General features: G+C 32.0%; 3 protein-coding genes across 3 annotated transcripts; 2 read left to right on the plus strand and 1 right to left on the minus strand.

Moving 5' to 3' along the window:
* Positions 1 to 6,946: 6,946 nt before the first annotated feature.
* On the plus strand, positions 6,947 to 8,536 carry LOC114173749 (HXXXD-type acyl-transferase family protein). Its single transcript, XM_028058333.2, has 2 exons — positions 6,947 to 7,401; positions 7,492 to 8,536. Exons 1-2 carry the CDS (start codon positions 7,003 to 7,005, stop codon positions 8,362 to 8,364), a joined length of 1,272 nt encoding a protein of 423 aa, XP_027914134.1. The 5' UTR covers positions 6,947 to 7,002; the 3' UTR covers positions 8,365 to 8,536.
* A 5,310-nt stretch (positions 8,537 to 13,846) lies between these two features.
* LOC114164413 (ABC transporter B family member 11) lies at positions 13,847 to 19,649 on the plus strand. Its single transcript, XM_085674489.1, has 13 exons — positions 13,847 to 14,008; positions 14,089 to 14,428; positions 14,606 to 14,660; positions 14,781 to 14,956; positions 15,100 to 15,321; positions 15,432 to 15,670; positions 15,760 to 16,285; positions 16,387 to 16,660; positions 16,915 to 17,774; positions 17,857 to 18,123; positions 18,204 to 18,467; positions 18,570 to 18,863; positions 19,023 to 19,649. Exons 2-13 carry the CDS (start codon positions 14,111 to 14,113, stop codon positions 19,377 to 19,379), a joined length of 3,852 nt encoding a protein of 1,283 aa, XP_085530615.1. The 5' UTR covers positions 13,847 to 14,008; positions 14,089 to 14,110; the 3' UTR covers positions 19,380 to 19,649.
* Positions 19,650 to 20,246: 597 nt separating this feature from the next.
* Positions 20,247 to 22,616, minus strand: LOC114176566 (NEFA-interacting nuclear protein). The gene is made up of 7 exons (XM_028061647.2): positions 22,443 to 22,616; positions 22,240 to 22,314; positions 22,049 to 22,106; positions 21,702 to 21,757; positions 21,370 to 21,432; positions 21,114 to 21,182; positions 20,247 to 20,545 (listed from the first exon to the last, which is right to left on the minus strand). The coding sequence occupies exons 1-7, from the start codon at positions 22,497 to 22,499 to the stop codon at positions 20,288 to 20,290; spliced, it is 636 nt and encodes a 211-aa protein (XP_027917448.1). The 5' UTR covers positions 22,500 to 22,616; the 3' UTR covers positions 20,247 to 20,287.
* Positions 22,617 to 24,213: the final 1,597 nt, after the last annotated feature.

Consider the following 24,213-nt stretch of genomic DNA (forward strand, 5'->3'; position numbering starts at 1 on the left):
AATACTTAAAAATTTAATAATTTTATTTCTTTATTTTTAATTCATTAAAGGTAATTAATGATATTATCAATTATTCCATTAGTCAGAAAAATCAACGAATAAAACTTTAATGAAAAAAATTAAAACCTTTAGAGAATTTACATAGAACAATAATTTATTTTTGATAAAAAATATTTAAATATTTAAATTTGTGATAAACTCAATAAGGTAGCTTTCACTTTTGTCGATGTTGTGATGGTGAGAGTTTTAGTTTTATAAAATAAAATAGATGCACTTTGTGCTTTGCGTGAGGGAGCATGTCATATTATCCAGTTAAACACAACTTGATGCTTAAATTAAGTTCAAATAGACATTTAAAAAAAAAAATTAAAGTCCAGTTATTGTAACTTGGCAATTAGGAATTGTGTTGAGGAGAACCACAGAGGGGTAAATGTGTCTCCTACTCATAGCAATAAAAAAAGATATCTTCATTAACAACTCATCTTCTATCTAACTTCTACACAAAAATTGTATGCCTATTTTATGTAATTTGGTTAATTTATTCAATTAAAATATTAATTAATGTTAAAGATTTTGAGAATTTTACAAAATTAAAAATGTTTTTAATATATATTAAAAAATATAAAAAGAATAAAGAATAAAAAATCCAGCAAGTTGGTCCATGAGTCTACCAACCTTTCTTTTCTTTCATGAAGCAAACCATATTCTCACTCCACACTAACTATAACGGGTTAGCGTATCCAATGTATATTTGACTCTCAACTTCACTCATTTTCCACCCAACTTGCATATTTCTTTATTCCATTTTGCTGTTTTCCTTCCTCTTTTTTTTTTTCTATTTCAAGATACTGTTTGAGTATCGGCTTAGCTGTGTATTTTCTACATCCATGATTTGGTTCAACCTACGAATTTATTGGTTAGAAGGAAGGGTTCATATTCATTTATTTGTTTTGGTTAAGATTTGAGTGTGTTTGCTTTCAATAATAAATAAATTGATGAGAGAGTGAGTGGATGAATTTGAGGAAATGGTAAGGGAGAAGTGAGATTGTTTGTTTCAAAGAATAAAGATGAAAATGAAGGAATTTAAAAATAAAGTTTGTATAAATTTATGAATAATTTGATAAATGTGATAAATATAAAATAATATTTTAATAAATATAATTATTAGATTACATGACATGTTGAATACATCTTCACCTACCTTCAACAATAACACAAACTCTATAATGCAAATTCTAAAGATGCAAGGAATCTCTCTAGTTGGAGAATATAAATTCATGCATCACTGCATTCACATTTATAAAACAAAAAGCAAAATGTGAATTTCAGAAATGCAGAAAATCTCTTTAATCAGCGAATGGAGATACATGCATCATCACTGCATTAACAATTAAAATATAAACAAATGTGAGTTTGAATTTAAAACAAAATAAAAGTAATGGACATTAAGTGAAAACATACTTGTTAATCTGAAATTTAAAAAAATAAGGATGTATAAGTGTTGAACTGTTTTTCCTTCTCATTTCTTCTTTAATGTAAGGTTGAGAATATTGCATTCATCTTCAGATTCATTTGCCTAAATCATATCTAATCCCAAAAAGTAAATATATTTCATTCATCCTTCTTCGTCTCTTTAGATAATAAATCTTTAGGTTTAATTATGCCTTTGGTCTCCATTTTGGAGTCAAAATCTCAAAATGGTACCCAAATGTTTAAAAGTCTCAAAATAGTCCCCTTTTTTGTTGAAACGTCTCACGTTTGTCCTTGCCGTTAAGTCAACGTTGACGCCGTTAGAGGGAGTGCCACGTGTCAGTCCCTCGATTTTTTTAATTTTTTTATTAATTTTTTTTTGAATTTTTTTTTATTTTTAATTTTTTTTTTGAATTTTTAAAAAAAAAATAAAAAAAATTGTCACGTGTCAAGCTGTCATCGTGCCACGTGGCATGACAGTGACACGTGTCAGTATTACGCCACGTGTCATTTTCTTAGTCTCAATTTGGTCCCTTTATTTTAATTTGTCTCAATTTAGTCCCAAATTTTGTAAAAATGGAGCAATTTTGTCCCTCTCCAAATTAAAATCAAATTTAATTTCTGTATAAATGTACACAAATATTTCCATCAAAATTGATATTTCAAGTAAATATTTTTAACCAAATTAAGTTCATTTAATTAATATTTTACATTGAACTTTATTTAAAATGGTTTAAAAGTTGTTAATAGAAAATAATGTTAATAGAAAAAAAAATCATAAATTACCTAGTTCATGTTACAATAAAACATATATAAATTTAAAATTTGAAAACAATTTTAAGTAAAGTTGAATGTGAAACATAATTTTAACTAAATTTAGCTATGTTAAAAATATATAATAAAAATATCAATTTGAATAAAAATATCAAATTTAATAAAGATATTGGTATAACATTTATATAAAATTAAATTTTGTTTCAATTTGAAGGGGACAAAATTGCTACTTTTTACGAAAAATTGGGACTAAATTGAGACAAATTAAAATAAAGGGACCAAATTGAGACTAACAAAATGACACGTGGCGTAATATTGACACGTGTCACTGTCACTGCCACGTGGCACGATGACAGCTTGACACGTGGCAATTTTTTGATTTTTTTAAAAAAAATCAAAATAAAAATTAAAAATAAAAAAAAAATTCAAAAAAAAATTAATAAAAAAATTCAAAAAATTGAGGAACTGACACGTGACACTCCCTTTAACGGCGTCAACCTTGACTTAACGGGAAGGGCAAACGTGAGACGTTTCAACAAAAAAGGGGACCATTTTGAGACTTTTAAAAATTTAGGTACCATTTTGAGATTTTGACTCCAAAATGGGGACCAAAGGCATAATTAAACCAAATCTTTATAAGCAAACACTACATTAATAATAAGTGAGTTTTATGCGTATTTTTTCTAAAATTATTATTTTAATAAATTATTATATTAATAAGTAAATCTTGTTTATTTTTAAATAATTTATTATTTCAAAAATTATAGTTTAAATATCCTGATTATCCTTTTAATATATTAACTTTGTCATTTTATTTCTTTTCTTTTCCATTTTGGTCTTTGCGATATAGTTTTCTTTGTTTCAATACCTTAGTAATAATTATTTAAAAGAGACCAGATGTAAGCATAAAAATATTTTTTAAATAATATCATTAAATATAACACTAAGTATTTAGAATTTGTTATATATATATATATATATATATATATTAGAGTATATTATTTTAATTATAATATTAGATTATTGATTATATTATTTTAATTCCAATGCTTTCTTTTTAAATTTAACATCACACTTTATTGGTACCCTAATTTCGTTTTGTCCAATTGGTTTTCAGATTTTTCATTTTTCAAAATTACTCCTATAAAATTCTTTAACATACTTTAATATCTTGCAATGAAAACAAAATGAAATTTTAATTTTTAATTTTAATATATAATCACATTTTAAGCCTTTATTAATTTAATTGGAGATTTATTTGTTATAAAATTATGTGTGTAATTTAAGGATAATTATATTTTTATTGTTTTTTTTTTTTCATTTGACCTATGAGGTGGATTTGGATGATAAGTGATATTTTGGATATCTAAGAATCAAATTTTGCTGCTCACGAGGGTGTGATTCCTTAATTATAAACGGAAGATTCCCTTAATTATCTGACACAAAGATCGGAGAGCTACAAAAACCCCAACCCAAGACACAAAAAAGGATGGCCGAATCAGTATTACAACAAAGCCCGTGAATAAAGATCATCAGGTTTCTCCCTGCACCCCAAACATTCTTATGTACCTCTTAAAATTACAATTTTGACTCTAAAGATTAAAAAAAAAATATGAAACGGATTTCAACATTCGTTTTATAATTTCTTTTAGGTTTTTTTTAAAACAGATGTCGATATTCGTTTTACATTTTTCTGAAACGGATCTTAATATCCGTTTCACAGATTTTTTTTTGTTTTTTTTGTAAAACAAATGTCGAGATTCGTTTCATATTTTTCTTAAATGAATCTCAACATCCATTTTTTTTTTGTTTTTTTGTGAAACGGATGTCGAGATCCGTTTCACATTTTTCTTAAACAGTATAAAACGGATCTCGACATCTGTTTCATTATTTTATTTTTTTGTGAAACGGATGTCGAGATCCGTTTCACATTTTTTTGAAACAGATCTTAACATCTGTTTCATTATTTTTTTTTGTTTTTTGTGAAACGGATGTCGAAATCCGTTTCATATTTTTCTAAAATGGATCTCGACATCCGTTTCATTTTTTTTGTTTTTTTGTGTTTTAACTTTTTCAACCACCGAGCTAGATAACAAATTTATTAGAGTCAAAATTATAATTTTTGGGGGTACTGAAAAATATTTGGGGATGCAGGGAGAAACCCGAAGATCATTAAACCGAGCTTCACGTCCTCTTTTTTGGGTTCTCTTTCTATTTAATTCTATATTTTCCTATTTTTTAATTGGTATATATTTTCTATTATAAGTAAAACATAGAAAAAAAATAGCTATTCCACACATTCGATAATCATTTAACACTCAGGATAAAATAATCATAAAAAAAAACTTCAACAAAGAAATAGAGAAACTAAAAAGTACTAAAGGGCAATATTATTTTAAAAGAAATTTAAAGATATTCTATTATTTTAATATTAAAAAATTAAAGTATAAAAAATTAAACGAGTTTTACTATTTATAAAACATATAATTTTTCTAAAAATCAATTTCTAGAGTCTCCTCGGTTCTTTCTATAGTTTCTCATTTTTGTGTTCATCTATTTGAAAATCGAAGATCGTTAAAGTAATTCTTGTGACGAATTCTTCACTTCTGTTCGATCAGTTTTTTCAATTGAATAAATTGATTTTCTGCCTTTTTCTATTGGTCATATGTTATTATGTGTGTGAGCGTTTCTGATTTGGTAATCGTTGAATGAGAATACATTTGCTGAACGAATCCAAAGTCAGAGAGCTTATTCACTTTGTAGTCACTAGTCGATAACACTCTCATTGAACAAATTTTTGAGAAAATTACCTTTATGAGTTTTAGTGATTCACTCGTCGGGAGAGCTGTTTAGTCCTTGGACGAGAGTGAACATTTGTGCACTTTTCGCCTAACGAATAGATGGTCTCACTGAGTGAGTGTATTAGAGCTTAGTAGTTATTCTATGCTTAATCTTGATGTCTTGTGGCTAATGTGAATTATTACTTATGAACTAGTTGGTGTAAGAGATTAATTTGAGAATGATTGATATTAATTCAAGAAGGATAATTATGATTTATGGTAGTGTATGCACTAGTATATGAATTCAATTGACAGTTATTCTGGAACTTTAATAATCATTCAATTATCAAGTAGAGAAGGATGGGGTATGTAGTGAGAGGAGCAAAAAGTCTTAGTCTAGGAGGTTTAACTTAGCCAAAGATATTAACGGACTACCCTTGTGTGTGGTAGGGTGAAACCCATTGACAATGACGTTACAAACCAGCAGAGGCCATCACAAGTGCATAACTTGCCAGGATCCGATATTAATGCATATATCTGAATAATTGAATCATATATGAGTCTTTGTATGGAATGAGATAATATTCGCTTATGATTGTTATGATTTTTTATGTATAGTTAAGTAATTGTATTCTTTCAAATTATTAAATGTTTTCATGCATTAGCTTACCCTTTCTTCTATGTTTTGTCTCAGTCTTTTATTCTTATTTATAATGATCATCTAATTGGTGTGAACAAATGAGGAAATTACAAATGGACCAATTAAAGAAGAGGGAGATACAACTTTCTAGCTTGCGTTTAGGACTCTTGTGTACATATATCTTTTTTGCAAAACTCTAAACCTTTGGATTGTCATGTATAAACCTACATTTTAGTTTATCTTTTGGATGACTGTAATATGATAATTACATTTTAGTACTCTATTCTTATGATTAACCATTTTGAAATGTTTTGTTTAATAGTTATGCTATTTAAAAGAATGTTGCAAAAATAAATATATTATTATGTATATTCTACAATATATAAAAAATATCTTATATAAAATAAGTATAAGAAAATAAATGCTACTTGAGCAAATATATATATATATATATATATATATATGATTCTCTTTTTAGTTTTTAATTCACTTTTAACTCTTTTTCGAATATAAAAAAAAAATGAAAACAATTAAGATAAAATAAAATTTGAAAAATTATGAAAGATTTCGTTCTAATTTAATTGAATATAGTAAAAAAGAATACATAGATATGTAATTATATTTCGTTTCAAATTTTCAGTATTTTTATTTATTTTTAAATATTTTTAATGATATTATTGTCCCGGTCTATGAATTTCTGCTTTTCCTTTCTTTTTCATAGAAATTGAATTAATAATTCAATTTGATTGAAGTCTGGACCACATTCCAATCTCAGATTATATATATATATATATATATATAAAAGATTATTTGATACTATTTAACCACCATGTATATATCATTATACATTAGTACCCGTGAGGGAAAGAGCCTTTACTTCCTTAATCGATGTAGTCCTGAAGTAACCTTAGACTTACAAGAAATCACTCTATGTTTCTTGTGTCTCTAACTCGTTTATAAATTAACCCTAACGTAGAAAAGGAGTCTCTAACTGCCCCATTTTTAAACCTTAACTAATGCATAACAAAATTAACTATGACATCATTTTGAAAATAACACATGCACCCTCTCTCCCCATCTTTCCAAGAAGACAAAATATAAAGATTTTATAATGCATAAATATTATTACCCTTTAAAATATAAAATAATAAATTATATGTCACCGTATGCTTGGCAGAATAGTTCACTTTCTCCCTTATACACCCACCAAACGAAGTTTAGACTTAAACGCAAAGGAGCACAAAACATAAAATATGAATCTACTCATCTATAAATAGAAACCCTATTCACAGTACATGATCACACATTAGAAAATCCATTTTGTTGAGCATAAGCATCATGGCAGTGTCTGTGCTACGAACAAAACGAGGCCTAGTTAAGCCATGGAAGGAGACTCCACTGACCACACTAGATTTGTCAGTGATCGATAGGTTACCTGTTCTAAGATGCAACGCTCAAACCTTGCATGTGTTCAAACACGGTCCTCAAGCAACAAGGGTCATAAAAGAGGCCCTCTCCAAAGCACTCGTTCCGTATTACCCTCTTGCGGGAAGACTCAAAGAATCGCAACTCGGGTGCCTTCAGATCGAGTGCTCTGGTGATGGCGTGTGGTATGTTGAGGCATCTTCTGATTGCACCCTCCACTCTCTTAATTTCTTTGATGATGTTCACTCTATTCCTTATCATCATCTTCTTCCCGATGCTGTTCCCGAGACCCAACCCCTCGTGCAAATGCAGGTATATAGTAATATATCATTTTCACCTTACATATTTCTTGATAGCTCAAGTTTAACAATGAATGAAGTATTGAACTTTGATTTCCTTCAGGTGACACAATTTGCTTGCGGGGGTTTTGTGATAGGCCTCATATTCTGCCACAGCATATGCGATGGTCTTGGTGCTGCACAGTTTCTAAATGCAGTAGGGGAACTAGCTAGAAATCTAGAGAAACCTAGCATTGAACCAGTGTGGCACAGAAACTTCTTTCCATCTTCTCAAATCACTGCGTTGCCACCAACACCACTCGCTCCTCCTGAAATGCCAGAATACAAACTACACCATGCTAACATAGACATGCCCCTGGATCAAATCAACCGACTGAAGAGAGAATTCCAACAAGTGACTGGACTCAATTGCTCCACCTTCGAGATTGTTGCAGCAGCATGTTGGGCCAGTCGAACAAGGGCCGTTCGATTTGAGCCCAATACGGAACTGAAGCTGGTGTTCTTTGCAAATTGCCGTCAACTGTTGGACCCAGCTCTGCCGAATGGCTTCTACGGCAACTGTTTCTTCCCGGTGACGATGACGGCTTCGTGTGAGTCACTTAGGAATGCAACAACGGTTGGTGTGGTGAAGCTGATACAAGAAGCGAAGGCCAAGTTAGGCGTGGAATTTGACAGGTACTTGAAGGGAGAGCATTTGAAAAATGGAGAAGACCCTTTTGCGCCTCCACTCACCTACACCACTCTCTTCGTGTCTGAGTGGGGAAGGCTGGGATTCAACCACGTGGATTATCAGTGGGGTCCACCCGTCCACGTGGTTCCCATCCAAGGCTCTAGCATTATACCAGTGGCCATTGTGGGGTCCATGCCTCTTCCCAGCAAAGGGATTCGTTTGATGACGTGGTGCGTGGAGGAGCCTCATCGCGTTCCTTTCCTTCATGAGATGCATGGTGTGATGAATGAGGGACTCAGTATGTAAATAGAAGAAGATGAAGGGTTCCAACAAAAATTATAACCTTTCTTTCTGCTTCTCTTAGTCTTCTGTGATGTTGCCATTTGAAATAAATTGTAAATTCTGTGAAGTTTGTTTGAATGTGGAATTGTTTTTTACTTATTAATATGGATATTCTATGGATGTTTGTTACTCAAAATTCAACGGTTTAGTGGGGTGCACTCTATATTTCATGGTTGTGAAGAATAAGAAGGGTAAATTTAAGAGTGAATGGGACGTACTTCAAAGTGTAAAAAAAAAAAAAAACACGTGAAAAAGGTAAATATGATGTAAAAGGAAGTAAATATGAGTATTAATGGAAGGAGTCGAAGTCTTTCTCAATCAAGAGAGATTATTACGTAGACTTTGGACTATTTAGGAGTGGTTCAGCTTAATGGTCTGGGAGGGATCTTGGTGACCCACATTTTTTTAATATTTATATATAAAAGTTAAAAGGATAATTTTTAAATTTTAATATAATTGATACTTTTAAAATTTTTGTATACTTATATAAAAAAAAACTGCCATCCCTAAATATTTTTTATTTTATTTTAAAATTTGATTTAAATATTTTTTAATTTCTATTTTTATTGTATTTATTCAATTTAGTCCTTATTTTTGTTTTAAATTTAATTATATCATAATTTTGATTAATTTAATTTTTTTTATAAATATTATACTAATATGTTTTCTAAAATTAACATTTTAATAAATTATTTTAGAATTCAATTATAAATTATTAAATTTAATTATAAATTAAATATAATTATTAGATTCAATTGTTCAATAAAATATAATTATTTAAAATATTATTAGAATATAATTATTTAAGATATTTACGAATCCCAAAAAACTAAAATTTTAATTTAATAAAAATAACTTCTAAGATATTTTCATTGAATCCCAAAATAATGAGATTTGAATTTAATATAAGTAGCTGAATCCACAAATACTTATAATTTATAAAATTGAAATATAAAATTGACGATCAAATTTAATATGAAAAATTGAATTTTATTAACCGAAATCTCAATGTTGATTGCAAACAACATAAAATGGTAAACAAGAACATTCTGTACTAAAAGTATAATGGGAGGATGAAACTACACTTATTTACTGCATAACCAACTCAATAAAATTTAACCCTACTATAATATTCACAAGTTCTTTAGTACAATAAATTTTCGGGGAGTAAATTTCCATTTAATCATATTCTCTGTGAATTTACAAATACATTATAAATATAAATTATCATTTTTGGTACAGTAATATAAATTATTCAACCAGACTCGCATTAAAGCATATCTAGATCGTGAGACAATATGTTCACGTGATTTAGGTTTATCAGTTCATTAACGAAGAGTAATATGATTTATCTATAACATTGAATTAGAGATTACTGCAACCTTATATGCGTTTACCAGAGACTTTCTATTCACCTCTTCAATTATTTCGATGAAAATGGAAATAAATACACAGAACCAACAACAAATATTCTTTTTTATTATGATTTTCTTTTTTGTCCATACAGTCTTTGGATCTGTTGATGGTGGAACATTGCAATTGAGTATTGAAAAAAAAAAAAAAAACTCCATGATTATGTGATTGAAAATATTTGAATATCTACACATTTTAAATGGTGTTGGTTTCGTATAAACACACCCACGAGACAATAGACACTGTGCTTCTTTTTGTTATTTAAAACTTTTGATATACAAGAACTCATCCTTATACTACTGTTTTAGTGATAAGTCTAACTCTATTATTAGTATCTCCATCACCTCCTACATTTGTTTTCGCATGTATATAATAATATGATCATCGCGAAAAAAAAAATAAAAAGATACAAAATACAATAATAAAGTAAATATAAAAATAATTATAATTGAATATATCGAGAAAGTTTTAGACTCTTGTTTCTGGGATACAAAATACTAATAATCCTACTTTTTAGAGATATAGCTGAATTTTTAATATTACTATATAATATATACTCTCTATTTTAACCTACCTTTTTATTAATAAAATATTTATTATTTCCTGGTATTCACACATTATACATATAATCATATAATCATATAATCGTACAAAAAATAATTTTTATACCATTAAAATTTGTAATTTTGTACCAAAGTTATTTCTATAATTATTTGTAACACATAAATATAATTTGTGAACACTTCTATTTATCTCATTCCTATCTTACAACATTTACACACATATAATACAACACTTCTATTATTTATCTCATTCCTATTTTACAATATTTACACACACATACAACAACTTTTATTACGCAACCCAATATACCATATTCATTATATTAACATCATATTTAATTATTCCTTCTCTATTCTTATCAACACAAAAAAACAAAGAGGTAACAATTCAATCATGTTCCCTTACAATACAACTCATCACCAACCTGTTTTCAAATAATATATTTTAACTAAAAGTTTCCTAAATCACTCTGATATTTAGAACCACAATTTCACAAAATTAAAAGTTTTAATCAACCTCACATCTCAAACCAGAATACTTTTTAGAATATTTTCTTATCTTTCTCATACTTAGGTCAACATGCAACTACATATCATACCCGAATATTTAAATTTAACAATATAATTTTAAAATCTTAAAGGAATTTAGCTCCATTACCTTATAGAATACACTTTATTATTATTCTTCCTCTACACAGCTCCACTACTTAGATATTATTATAGCTACACAATAAAAAGCTCAATCGATGATCAAGGCATGATTTTAGAATCACAGCAAGATAGAATTTCATCAAGAAAACAGAGAAATTACATGCAGTCCAGGAAAACTGCTTGTATAAGAAAACATATTGGTTCACAAAAATTGCATAACTTGAACTTTCCTTAGGATGAAATCGAATTATATGGAACCCTTCATACTAACTACTTCTATATGACATTGGATCTTCAAGAAGAATGTCAAATTTTTTAGGGAGAATGAAGAAGGATGGAAGAATCTAGTTCCCGGGAATTGAAATTGGAAGGAGTTTTCAAAACTATTTCTAACCTTTAACTTCTTAATATAAAAAAATTATATATAATTTTTTTTTCTAAGTTCTCACACTTTAAACTTTGTCGCGAAATTAAAACTTATCGTTGTGTAAAACTTTGATAATTTTGGTCTCAGACATAACAAATATCGATATATTTATTCTAATCCAATTGCATTAAACCTTTATAGTTTGTCAAATGATGTTTTAAAGCTTTGTCCGGACAAGCTCTGGCTCAAATGTTAGTTCAACGTAAAAAAAAAACGTTATGTTAAAAGTAATTATACCAATTTATTTTTAAAATTTGAGATCAAAATGTATCAAATTTTGACACAGATATAAATTCCAACTATGTCCAAGTTTAAAACTTATAAACATATTTGTCCTTTATCAGAATAATGAAACAGAATAATCAAAGTTGTACTTAGAAATTATTAATATTACTTATAAACATATTTTTTTAATCAAATTTCAAAAAGGTATAAAATGCAGGCAAATCATAGAACTTAATAGTATCACCATTGATTTTTTTTTTTTGTTTGATCAGCATCACAATTGATATACCATGATTAAAACATTTAAAATCTATTATAAATTTTCTATCATGACTAAAACATTTAAAATCTATTATAATTTTTCTATCCTGACTAAAACATTATCACGTTTTTTATTAAGACTTACCTATACACCAATTAATACTAATTATGACTATTCACTAAGCTAACAACAAAGTAAATTACATAACTGATTAGATGCAATAAATTATTTACCTTACTTAAAAGGTAATTTGCTTTTTGCAAGAAAAATAAATCCATATTAATAAACTTACAAATAGACGGGTTGAATTTCCGGACTTTGGTTTTAACAAAATATGTTAAATAGTTATAATATAAAACAACAATTTTTTTAACAAGATTTGTGTTTGGACGCAACTAAATAGAAAAAACAATAATATCACTTTAATAACTTTCGCAATATTCCTTACAAATCAAACTAAAATATATAAAAAAACAAACAAACTTCCTGAATATAAGCAGCATTGAAATATCATGGAAAGTAAATGTTTAACAAACCATAACAATGAGCCCACTGATCTCGTATTTATTTATATATACTTCTTACATATTTTTGTATTGTTATAACCACTCGTGATCATACACTATATTACGCACCTGCTGCTGATAAGCACACACGGTATAGCACAGAAATCTACAGAAACAATAACAGAGTTATTTATCCTCGTACTCAGTGAAATACCAGGATCTGGTTTCAGACTTTCAGAAGTTGAGGGTACCATTTTCAATCTTTCTCAATTAGGAATGACAATCTTTCTTTCGTTTTCTTTGCATTCTCTTTTGTTGAATGAACGATCAGACAACCCCTAGTATTGTTTCTGCTTTTCTGGTACACAGGTTTTATATTGCTCATGTTAAGAGTAGTTTTTATGTCATGCAACGTTGCTGGTATTCAAATTCTGTGAAGAAGATAATTTTTTTTTTCAAGTCTGACCTTTTCAAAATATCATTTTCTTTTCCTTGACGAAATAGTTCTTGTATTATCGATTATTTGAAAAACTTCTTGAGTATGGCCTTTACAGTATTCATTTTAAAAGTTCAGTATATTAATTATGTGAGTTATTAGATGATTATTATATAATTTGACTAAAAGATTATCTTCTATATAAGAACATCTTAGAAGAAGTTATTTTTATGCTCCTTTTACGGAAAAATAAGTTGTTTTTCTGAAAAATTGTTAACTATAGTTATTTTTGTTACTAATTTATTTGTTTTAGTTTCATCATAAAAACTGATTTTTTTTTATTATATCCAAACGAAATTAATTATTTTGACACAAACTTGTAACAAACCAGCTTAAAAATACTGATTTTCGATTGTAATAATAGTTAATTAGTTATCTTATATATAATTGTAAAAAATGATCATTAGAATAATCCAATTTCACTATCTAAACACGTCTTAATTAAATTATTGTTGTTATTTTGAGAGTGGTGTATTTATTAATCTGATGAGATGAAAGAACATCACTAAACAAAGCTTAATCTAAGTTTTATCCGGTGAATGGTCGTTTCCTTCATTTTCCTTTGTTTTCTTTCTTTCTGTGGTGGTTGGTCACGAGATGAAGTTTTTTTAACTGCCTGGACCATTCAACTGTTCTAAGAAAATCAGCAACTTCAACGAAGAATGTAGTTTTGCAGAATTTTGATACGAATTTATGAACACAAGACGTTATTGTCTAAAAAAAAATGTCGTGTTATGAATTACAGTGGGATAGGCCCACTGCAAGTGTTCATGGTATGGACGTGGACGCTTCATCAACCTTCGCTTTGCGCACTTTCGGAAAACACGCATTGCAATTTTTCTATATGCTTTTTGGTGCTCTACGTTTCTCAGTGTTTACAGTTTCATAATTGTTGTAAAATATCTTACTGGGTCCCGGAGCTTAATGTGAAGCTTTAAAAGGACAACCGCACGAGAACTTGGTCGACAAAATCTTTTCACTGAGCTTTTTAGCTGAGCTCCAACCTCACTGTGGTTCTGCAACTTTTTATTACTGCTTTCAGAGTTTTTTGTCCTTGACTTGGAGGTGTGTGATAGGACCCTTTTGGGGTGGCTAAACTTTCTGAGTTGTTGTTAATCATTTTGTATCACAACTTTGTTCCACAGGTGGAGTGTATAGCAGTCACTGATGTCTGATATGATGAGGCAGGGGAATGATGTCCTGCATGATGAAGAGCTTAAACATGATGAGACAACGGCACCAGAGAGCACCACAAACGGGGAAAAGAAAGAAAAGAGACAACAAAAGGCAAAGGCTGAAAGGGTTCCATATCACAGGCTGTTCTTATTTGCAGACTCCACTGACATCATTTTGATGGTTGTTGGCACCATTGGAGCCATTGGAAATGGCCTTGGGATGCCTCTCATGGCATTTCTTTTCGGGGAACTCATTGATAGTTTTGGCAATAACCAGTTTAGCCCCAACGTTGTCAAACAAGTTTCCAAGGTGAAATCTTTGAACCAACTCAACTTAGTGATGTACTACAATTCTTACTACTAAAATGAACTTGGTATAGATAAATTACCTTGGGTTTATTTCATGAATTTATGGGTGAGAGAGTCCTGATATCACATATGAAATAACTTTATTAACAATATATTTGGTCACTTGTCAAAATTGCAGGTTTGCTTGAGATTTGTGTACTTAGGAATAGGTACCGGCGTGGCTGCTTTCCTCCGTAAGTATATCATGTTAGTTAAGATCATTGCAGTTTTTGTTACCTCAATATCTTATAATCTGTTTACATGAAAACAAAAAAAATAGACACTGAGCTGAAACAACAATTTTCGTTTTTCAGAGGTGACTTGCTGGACGGTCACAGGGGAAAGACAGGCTACAAGAATAAGGGGCTTGTATTTGAAAGCTATACTAAGACAGGATATTGCTTTCTTTGATAAGGAAACTAACACTGGAGAGGTGATAGGGAGAATGTCAGGTGACACTGTTCTCATACAAGATGCTATGGGTGAGAAGGTATTAGTACTACAACTATATGTTGCAACAATTGCTCAAAGCAGTTGATTGTAAAGTAGGAGTGAAAGCTACCTCAAATTTTGTTGATTTGATGCTGCTCTTTTTATGGTGGTCATTTACTGAAGTCCTTGTTGCTTAAATAGGTTGGGAGATTTCTGCAGCTAGTAGCAACCTTTTTTGGGGGCTTTGTGATTGCATTTATCAAAGGGTGGCTTCTAACTGTTGTCATGTTATCCGTTGTTCCGCTTGTTGCTGCTGCTGCCGCTGCTATGGCCCTTATCATAGGAATGATGGCAAGCAGAGGCCAAAACGCGTATGCGAAAGCTTCACAAGTAGTTGAAGAAACAATAGGTTCAATAAGAACTGTATGTTGTTGAGTCTGAAGTTTCTCTACGAAATTCTGTAACTTCTCATGATGCTTATCTCTGGCAGTGCTATGATATTCATTATTTTGTTTAACTGTGTATACTTTCAGGTTGCATCCTTTACAGGGGAAAAGCAAGCAGTGTCCACTTACAAGAAATTTCTTGCAGATGCTTATAAATCAGGAGTTCATGAAGGTTTAGTAGGTGGAATAGGTTTTGCCATGGTTTTGTTCGTTATGTTCTGTGGTTATGGCTTGTCTGTATGGTTTGGCGCAAAAATGATAATGGAAAGAGGATATGGTGCGGGTGCGGTGGTTAATGTGTTTGTTGCTGTGTTAAATGCTTCCATGTAAGTAGATCTCTACCTTTATATATAATATATTTCATGCATGCCTCAACTCATTTGCATAAAATTTTATACTGGTATATGTGTCCCAGGTCTCTGGGTCAGGCATCTCCTTCTATGAATGCTTTTGCTGAAGGTCAAGCAGCAGCTTATAAAATGTTTCAGACAATAGAGAGAAAGCCAGAGATAGATGCTTATGACACAAATGGAAAAAGGCTAGAGGATATTCATGGTGAAATCCATTTGAGGGATGTTTATTTCAGCTATCCCGCGAGACCTGAGGAGTTGATATTCAATGGATTCTCTCTTCATATAGCTAGTGGCACCACAGCAGCTTTAGTAGGACAAAGTGGAAGTGGGAAATCTACAGTTATCAGTTTAATTGAAAGATTCTACGATCCACAGGCTGGTGAAGTTCTTATCGATGGCACTAATGTGAAAGAATTTGAGCTCAGGTGGATCAGAGGAAAAATTGGCCTTGTCAGTCAGGAGCCAGTGTTATTTGCATCTAGCATTAAGGATAATATTGCGTATGGAAAAGATGGAGCAACAGTTGAAGAGATAAGAGGTGCAGCTGAACTTGCAAATGCTGCTAAATTCATTGACAAACTGCCACGGGTTTTAGATTCTAGCCATTTCTACTATTTCAAAGTTATTTTATGATCTGTGATCCTGCAATTTGATATGTTACATTTACGTTTTTTAATTTCTTTGTTCAGGGATTGGACACAATGGTTGGTGAGAATGGAACTCAATTATCCGGTGGACAGAAGCAGCGCATTGCAATTGCAAGAGCAATTCTGAAAGATCCAAGAATTTTACTTTTAGATGAAGCAACAAGTGCACTTGACGCGGAGTCAGAAAGAATAGTGCAAGAAGCTCTAGACAGAATCATGGTCAACAGAACTACTGTCATTGTCGCACATCGCCTGAGAACGGTGAGAAATGCTGATATGATTGCAGTAATTCATAGAGGGAAAATGGTTGAACAAGGTACGAAACAAGTCTAGCCAAGACTTGCTTTCTTTCATTGAAAAACTGTTTAATATCTTATCATTGTTATCATCACCATATATATGAAACAAAGTAACTACTATAGGGATGATGATTATAGAAGAAATATAAGGAATCCTTTAGTATCAAGACCGATCCTAGAACATGACCAAGCTGCAGATAGAAATTGGGTTTTAAATTATCACACTTTTGTTTTTCTGCATATCTCTCTATAATTTGTGGTTATTATTCAGGAAGACACGAAGAATTAACCAAGGATCCTGAGGGAGCATACTCTCAACTTATACGTTTACAAGAAGGAAACCAGGCACCAGAAGAAACAAGAGACAGCCACAACAAGAGGGAACTTTCCTCGGAATCCTTTAAAAAGTTGAGTCAAAGGCTGTCATTTCGAAGATCAGGATCATCTGTGGGGAACAGTAGCCGCCACTCCTTTTCAGTTTCATTTGGTTTGCCTACAGCAATTAGCATCCCTGATCCAGGCCTTGAAAACTCACAGCCTCAAGAAAAATCGCCAGAAATTTCACTCTGGCGCCTTGCTTCCCTCAATAAGTCCGAGATTCCAGTGCTTCTGATTGGATGTGTAGCTGCAGTAGCAAATGGTGTTATATATCCAATATTTGGCGTGTTGCTCTCCAGAATTATCAAAACATTTTTTAAGCCTTTTCCTGAGATGAAAACGGATTCCCAGTTTTGGGCACTCATGTTTGTGAGCCTTGGAATTGCATCTTTAATAGCAATTCCAGCCAGAAGTTACTTTTTCTCTGTGGCTGGTACTAAGTTAATCCGACGAATCAGGCTCATTTGTTTTGAGAAGGTGATCAACATGGAAGTTGGGTGGTTTGATGAGCCTGAGCACTCTAGTGGTGCAATTGGTGCAAGGCTCTCAGCAGATGCTGCATCAGTGCGCGCCCTTGTTGGTGATGCTCTAGGACTATTGGTTCAAAATATAGCCACAGCATTGACAGGTGTGATCATTGCTTTTGTTGCGAGCTGGCAATTAGCGTTTATTGTTCTTGTTTTGGTTCCCCTTATTGGAATGAATGGCTATATCCAAATGAAATTCATGAAGGGATCCAGCACAGATGCAAAGGTGAAGTAATTTTCCATGTTTATACAATGCTACTTTAATAATTGCTTTATTTAGATTTTTTAACTGAGTGTAAGTATTGCAGATGATGTATGAGGAAGCAAGCCAAGTTGCTAATGATGCAGTTGGAAGCATAAGAACAGTAGCTTCTTTCTGTGCAGAGGAGAAAGTTATGGAACTATACAGGCAAAAATGTGAAGGTCCCATGAAAACAGGGATTCGACAAGGCTTGATAAGTGGAACAAGTTTTGGTCTTTCATTTTTCTTGCTCTTCAGTGTCTATGCAACCAATTTCTATGCTGGAGCCAGACTTGTGGAAGCTGGCAAGGCATCATTCACAGATGTTTTTCTGGTACTAACAACTTTTTAACATTTGTCCAACATTAATTGAGGTGACGAAATGTTACATTTTCTTCGTGAAATGTTTTGCAGGTTTTCTTTGCTTTAACTATGTCATCGGTTGGAATTTCCCAATCAAGCTCCCTTGCTCCTGATTCTAACAAAGCCAAGATAGCAACTGCTTCCATATTTGGAATAATTGACAGGAAATCGAAGATAGACCCTAGTGATGAGGTCGGTAGCACACTGGATAATGTAAAAGGAGAAATACAGATTCGTCATGTAAGTTTTAGGTATCCATCAAGGCCAGATATACAAATTTTTCGAGACTTAAACTTGACCATCCATTCAGGCAAGGTAAAGGTTAATGATAGTATTTGTTTGTTGTTATATTAAACTCAATTTGGCTTCACCAAGCATCTGAAAATGCATGTTGCATCTTATTGTTTGATGTTCCAGACTTTGGCTATTGTTGGTGAAAGTGGGAGTGGAAAATCCACGGTGATTGCGTTGTTACAGAGATTCTATGATCCTGATTCTGGTCAAATTACAATTGATGGGGTAGAAATTCAGAATTTAAAACTCAGGTGGTTAAGGCAGCAAATGGGACTTGTAAGCCAAGAGCCAGTTTTGTTCAATGACACCATCCGTGCCAATGTTGCATATGGAAAGGAAGGTAACGCTAATGAAGCAGAAGTCATAACCGCTGCGAAATTGGCCAATGCACATGGCTTTATTAGTGGCTTACAACAGGTAAAACCTAAAACCACTACTATGTATTTTTGTGAGCCTCATTATTGTCTTTTAGCTACTAAAGTTTCATTTCAAGTGTTGTCGTCTTCAGTGAACTGTTGACATAGCCAGATGTGGTTAGCGTTTAACATGTGTGTTTTGTGTTTTTCCTGTTAAAAGGGTTATGATACAGTAGTGGGAGAAAGGGGAATCCAACTGTCTGGTGGGCAGAAGCAAAGGGTGGCCATTGCACGTGCTATGATTAAAAGTCCAAAGATTGTGCTACTTGATGAGGCCACAAGTGCACTAGACGCTGAGTCAGAGAGAGTTGTTCAAGATGCCTTAGATAAAGTGATGGTGAGCAGGACCACTGTGGTTGTGGCTCATCGTTTATCCACAATAAAAAATGCAGATGTGATTGCAGTGGTAAAAAATGGCATTATAGTGGAGAAAGGAAGACATGAAACGCTTGTTAACATCAAGGATGGGTTTTATGCTTCCTTGGTCCAACTTCATACAAGTTCTACAACACCATGATATTTCTTCTTTCACTTTTCCGGAAAGGTTCTCCTTCTTTCCACATTAGTCTTGTGAAGTTCAATAAAAGTGGTGGAAATAAACATATATTAGCTTCCCTTTCCGTAGAAAAAAGCCACTCCTTTTCTTTGTTAGTGCAAATGAACAGGAATGAATTGACAGTCAAGAAGTAGAAAAGGACGAAATTGTACGTAAACATAACAGCTTGTTGGAGATATAACAACTTTTACTAGTAAGAACGTAATACATGATAAACAAGTGAATTTGTCATTTTGGCGACTGGCTATCAAATTTTGTCTGTTGACAGTGGTGAACTAGTCTTGTTTCAATACTTGTCAGTTGAAAAATCTATCGATTTTTTCCAACCACACCTATTAACCTCTATAGTTTTAAAACTTACAAATAATACAATCATTGAGAGTAAAGATATTTTAATTAAACTATTTCAATTAATAATTTATTTATTATCGTTCGGTGTAAAAAAGTCTCATATCAGTTATTTTCAAATTGAGGGAGTAGTATAAATAGTCAGGTCGTTCAATTCATAAAGTCAAGGTAGCTTTAGGTCATATAAACTGAGAAAGCGTCAATTAAAACAATTGGATTCAATTTCACTCGTATTAGAATAACTGAATTCAACATCACTTGTATTGGAAACATCATATTTCCCCCATTTTTCCTTTTTTATTATTAAACTTATTGATATTTTTGTTTGAAGTGTAAAATAATCAGAAAAAGAAATGAATGCAGCAGATAAGTAATTCCGAGGTCATTACGTTCTAGGCTTTAGGTGCCACTCTAGTGGTGGTTTCCGTGTACTAAAAATATGCATGAGGGCTATAAAAAGGAAAATAAAGACCACATACGAAAAGATAAATCACGAAAAATCTTTGAATATATGTATCAAATTACAGGTCGTCGTCACTTTCGTCACTGTATGAAACAAGGCCAGTTAGGGCAACTTCACGCGACTTGTTAGCTTCGCTATTCAATGCCTGTACTGGTTCCAAAGACTTACTCTTATCATTCGGAGGAGTGTTTCCTGCTTTTGAAATTTCCTCAGTATTTTCTTCATCCAATCTGGCTTTTTTAGCTTGGGGTTTGACTTTTATAATCATGCCTAATGGACGAGAGACTGGATTCTTCTTTACAGCAGATTTTTGTTCCTGCGAGAGAAAACAGGGTGGTGAAAAGCATGAAAATAGCAACATCTGCAACACGCATGATTTTTATTTTAGTTTTTCAAAACTGAATAAATTGTTGCAATAAAACTAATAAATTAAATACCTCTTCAAAGATTGGCAATTGAAAGATAAGCTGAAGAACAAATTGAAGCAAATCTAGCTCTTAGACGAGCTAAAAAACGAGTAGAGGCTATCAATGTGATTTCATAACAATCAAATTATGATTTCTCGGGCTTTTAATCCTACTATAACAGTGTGTCCCCAAACAATTTCTTGAGCAAGTGTAACCCATCATTATTCTTTTTTTTACAAATAAGTCCCTCTATTAATAGTATTTTTTCTTCTTCAACCTATCGAGGTCATCGCCTCCTGAGTAGTCTATCGTTCAAAGAACTTCTTCAGTATATGATAGAGCTCAATATTGGTCTATTGTGTAAATATGTTATTGTAGGAATCAGGAAATCAGTTGCAACATTATTGCGTGGAAATGAAACAGTATTATCAAACCCTCACAAAAAATGGTAGCAACACATGAAAGTCACCAACTAACCTGGACGACAGGTAAAGGGTTGTTTTCCTTAATTTCATGCACAATGTTGGACTGTGCTGCCACTGCTGCCTGAAATCAACATACAAGAGCAACATGGTTAGAAACATTGACCAAATAATAGGCACATGTTTACACTTAAGCAAGGGCAAGTGTATCAAATAAAGAGAAAATCAAATAAAAAGTACAAGGAACTTGCATTTTCAATTTAAATAAATTTAAAAGCAACTTTCTCACACAGTAACTGTAATGACTTAACCTGAAAGCTTCGGATTTGTTGGGCTTCCTCATCTGCCACTTGCCGTTCATATTCTCGTCTTGTCTGAATGGCGGATGAAAATTTATATTACAAACAAGAACAATCGCTAGAATAAACTTTGCTACAACTTGTTCATGCATCTCTTTTGTTCTCCATGATGTTAAATGTCATCAAATTGTTTCCAAACTATATAAAATAGCTGTCTTGCCTGATGTCTTACCACCATTGAGGCAAAGAACACACATATCTAAAATACTATGGTTTACACTTCCGGGACCCATGATATGAAAAATTCATGAAACAAAACCTGTAGAAAGAGATCCAGAACTCACTGCTTCATAATTATCGAGAAACTCAGTTTCATCTTCGTCTAAAGCTTTAGGTGGTCCTGTGATAATTAGACAGGTAAAATTCAAACCAGGATACCTACCAACAAAACTCTGAACATAACATAACTCAAACAAACTATGCTCGTCTCAAAAGGACCAACACCAAATAAACATGGAAGAATTAACAGGTTCCGTCTCACAAGCTGCCTTGGCAGTTCGCATCACAACACAATATCAAATTCATTTACTGTAAAAAAATAAAAAGTAAAAAGTTCCTTGGTACTCCTAGGTCCAAAGGTGAAGGCCAAATATCATGATTACAAATCACAGAAAGATGGTTGAATACTCACTGTGCTTGAACCTTTCATTGAATTCTGCATCCTTTTTATCCTTGTTCTCCTTCAGAATCTGCACTTCAAAGCTTCACGAGTCAGTAATTCCCTCACAATCAATTCTACGCATTTTCTCAGAAAACCCTAACTCAATTCCTTACTGAGAATTACAATGCAAATTTTGCTTAACAAGAAATGAGAAAACGAACATCGTAGAGAGGTCTATCTCTCTGGGCAGTGCCGTCCTCAACTCGTTCACCCCTTGTTCTTTTCGCTTCAACCAACTGTTCCAACACAGTATATTGAACAACGATACAAGAAATCAATAATTGCTGATGAAAACTTCAATAATCATGCACAAATCGTGTATTCGAGATTGAAGAAGAGCCTGAGACTTAGAGTGGTGGTTTACTTGCTCTTCAGAGACAAATTTCATAATCCTGATAGGAGGATCCTTGGTTTCTTCCATGGCTTCAAGATTTGCGAACTGCAACCAAACCTCAATTTCGAAAAGAAAAAACAGAGTAAGTAGGGTGAATTTCTTTTTCCACCGCCATAAACTCTTTCCGCACCCCCTCCCCGGTAAATATAAAAAGATCCCGTTATCTTTCGATGGTATAATCCAAAACACTAATTAATGGTACATGATAGAATATATGCCCATATATTTCATTTAAATAAGACATTAGTCTTTACATGATTTATCAAGGAGATACAATATCAACGAGACTTAAGATCAATCACATAAGAAATTGATATCACACTCAACTTAAAACCTTAATATTATGGGTGTATAGATCTTAATCCTTATACAGTGCTTTATTTTCTCATTTCTACCATTTGTGGGACTTAGATTCACTTGGATTACCAACAATCTCTCTCTCGAGGGTGAGTCCCTTCCACATTGGTATACTCCCCCTCCAACGTAAGCATTTCCAATAACAAGTACTCATTTTCGTACAACGATTCTTCTTAATGGGACATATTTACTTGAAATCCTTGCCAGAAATACTTTTGATACAGTGATCATATACTGCACTTTGAGGTGGTCACTAAGACTAACAATCAACTCTGATACCATTATTAGGTCTTTAGAGGGAGGAGGTTCACCAAGAAGATACAACATCAATAAAACATGAGTCAAACCACATAATGTTAGATGAAATGCAGAATGAGTCAATTGTGCTTTCTGTATTATTAAAAAATAAGTTTGTCTACTTTATAGTTTTACATCAGAAATAAAAAAAAAACATAAAATAAATAATTTTTGCACATAAGGCGCACTACTTCCAAAAGTAGGGTAGGCTTATTCAAAACTAACATAATTGAACTTGAAAATGTAGAAACACTAACAATGTATACTTAAATAATTTGCAAGCTCTCTGAATCTTCACTCTTATTGTTCGTTCGATGTTCCTATTTGTCGATCAGTGAATACCTGTCAAAGGTGTTTCAATAGTCAATGAATGATCAATTGGTCAAAGCAATTAATGTCGTAATTAATTTGAGACAACAGTTTCAACAATTAAACTTTTGACTTGTATTTATAGTTTCTCCATGTCCCCGTGATTATGATCAGCCTAATCACGACCCAATCATTTTTAATCCTGATTACTAACTTGTTTACTCTAATTAAGTGCGTAGGTGATCCATTTGGGTGTTGTTCGCCAGACATGACCAAATGTTCTGATACATAATTTGCTATGACAATGCCGCTTGACGCAACTAAACGTATGCTATTCGCATATCGAGAGATCTTCTTTGAAATAATCTCATATGGACTGCAGCTGAACGGATGTTGATCGCATATCTTGAAATCTTTTTCAAAGTAATCTCACATGAGTGTTGACTGATCATATACTAATCACATATATAGAGATCTTTTATGGAATAATCTCACACGAGCATTCACCGATCGATAAAGAGAGTCGATCAAACCACATCTACAAAAATTACACTATTTTAATATGAAATATGTGTATTTGTTCCTTATTATTTAAATTTTGAATTTGTTAATACATCTTCTATTTTTATTTGGATATCTTGTATCGAACATAATTTAACATGTGTTTAGATGAAACTGTGTTTCTTTATTATAGCTTGACAAAGTATTACGATCCTTGATATTTATTTTTTCTAATGGTTTAAATTTGGAGTTCATATGAAATTTATTATCGATAACT

Source organism: Vigna unguiculata, chromosome 1, assembly GCF_037176805.1.
Source record: "Vigna unguiculata cultivar grain cowpea cultivar isolate G323 ecotype 2 chromosome 1, ASM3717680v1, whole genome shotgun sequence".
In the NCBI taxonomy this organism is placed as follows: Eukaryota; Viridiplantae; Streptophyta; class Magnoliopsida; order Fabales; family Fabaceae; genus Vigna; species Vigna unguiculata.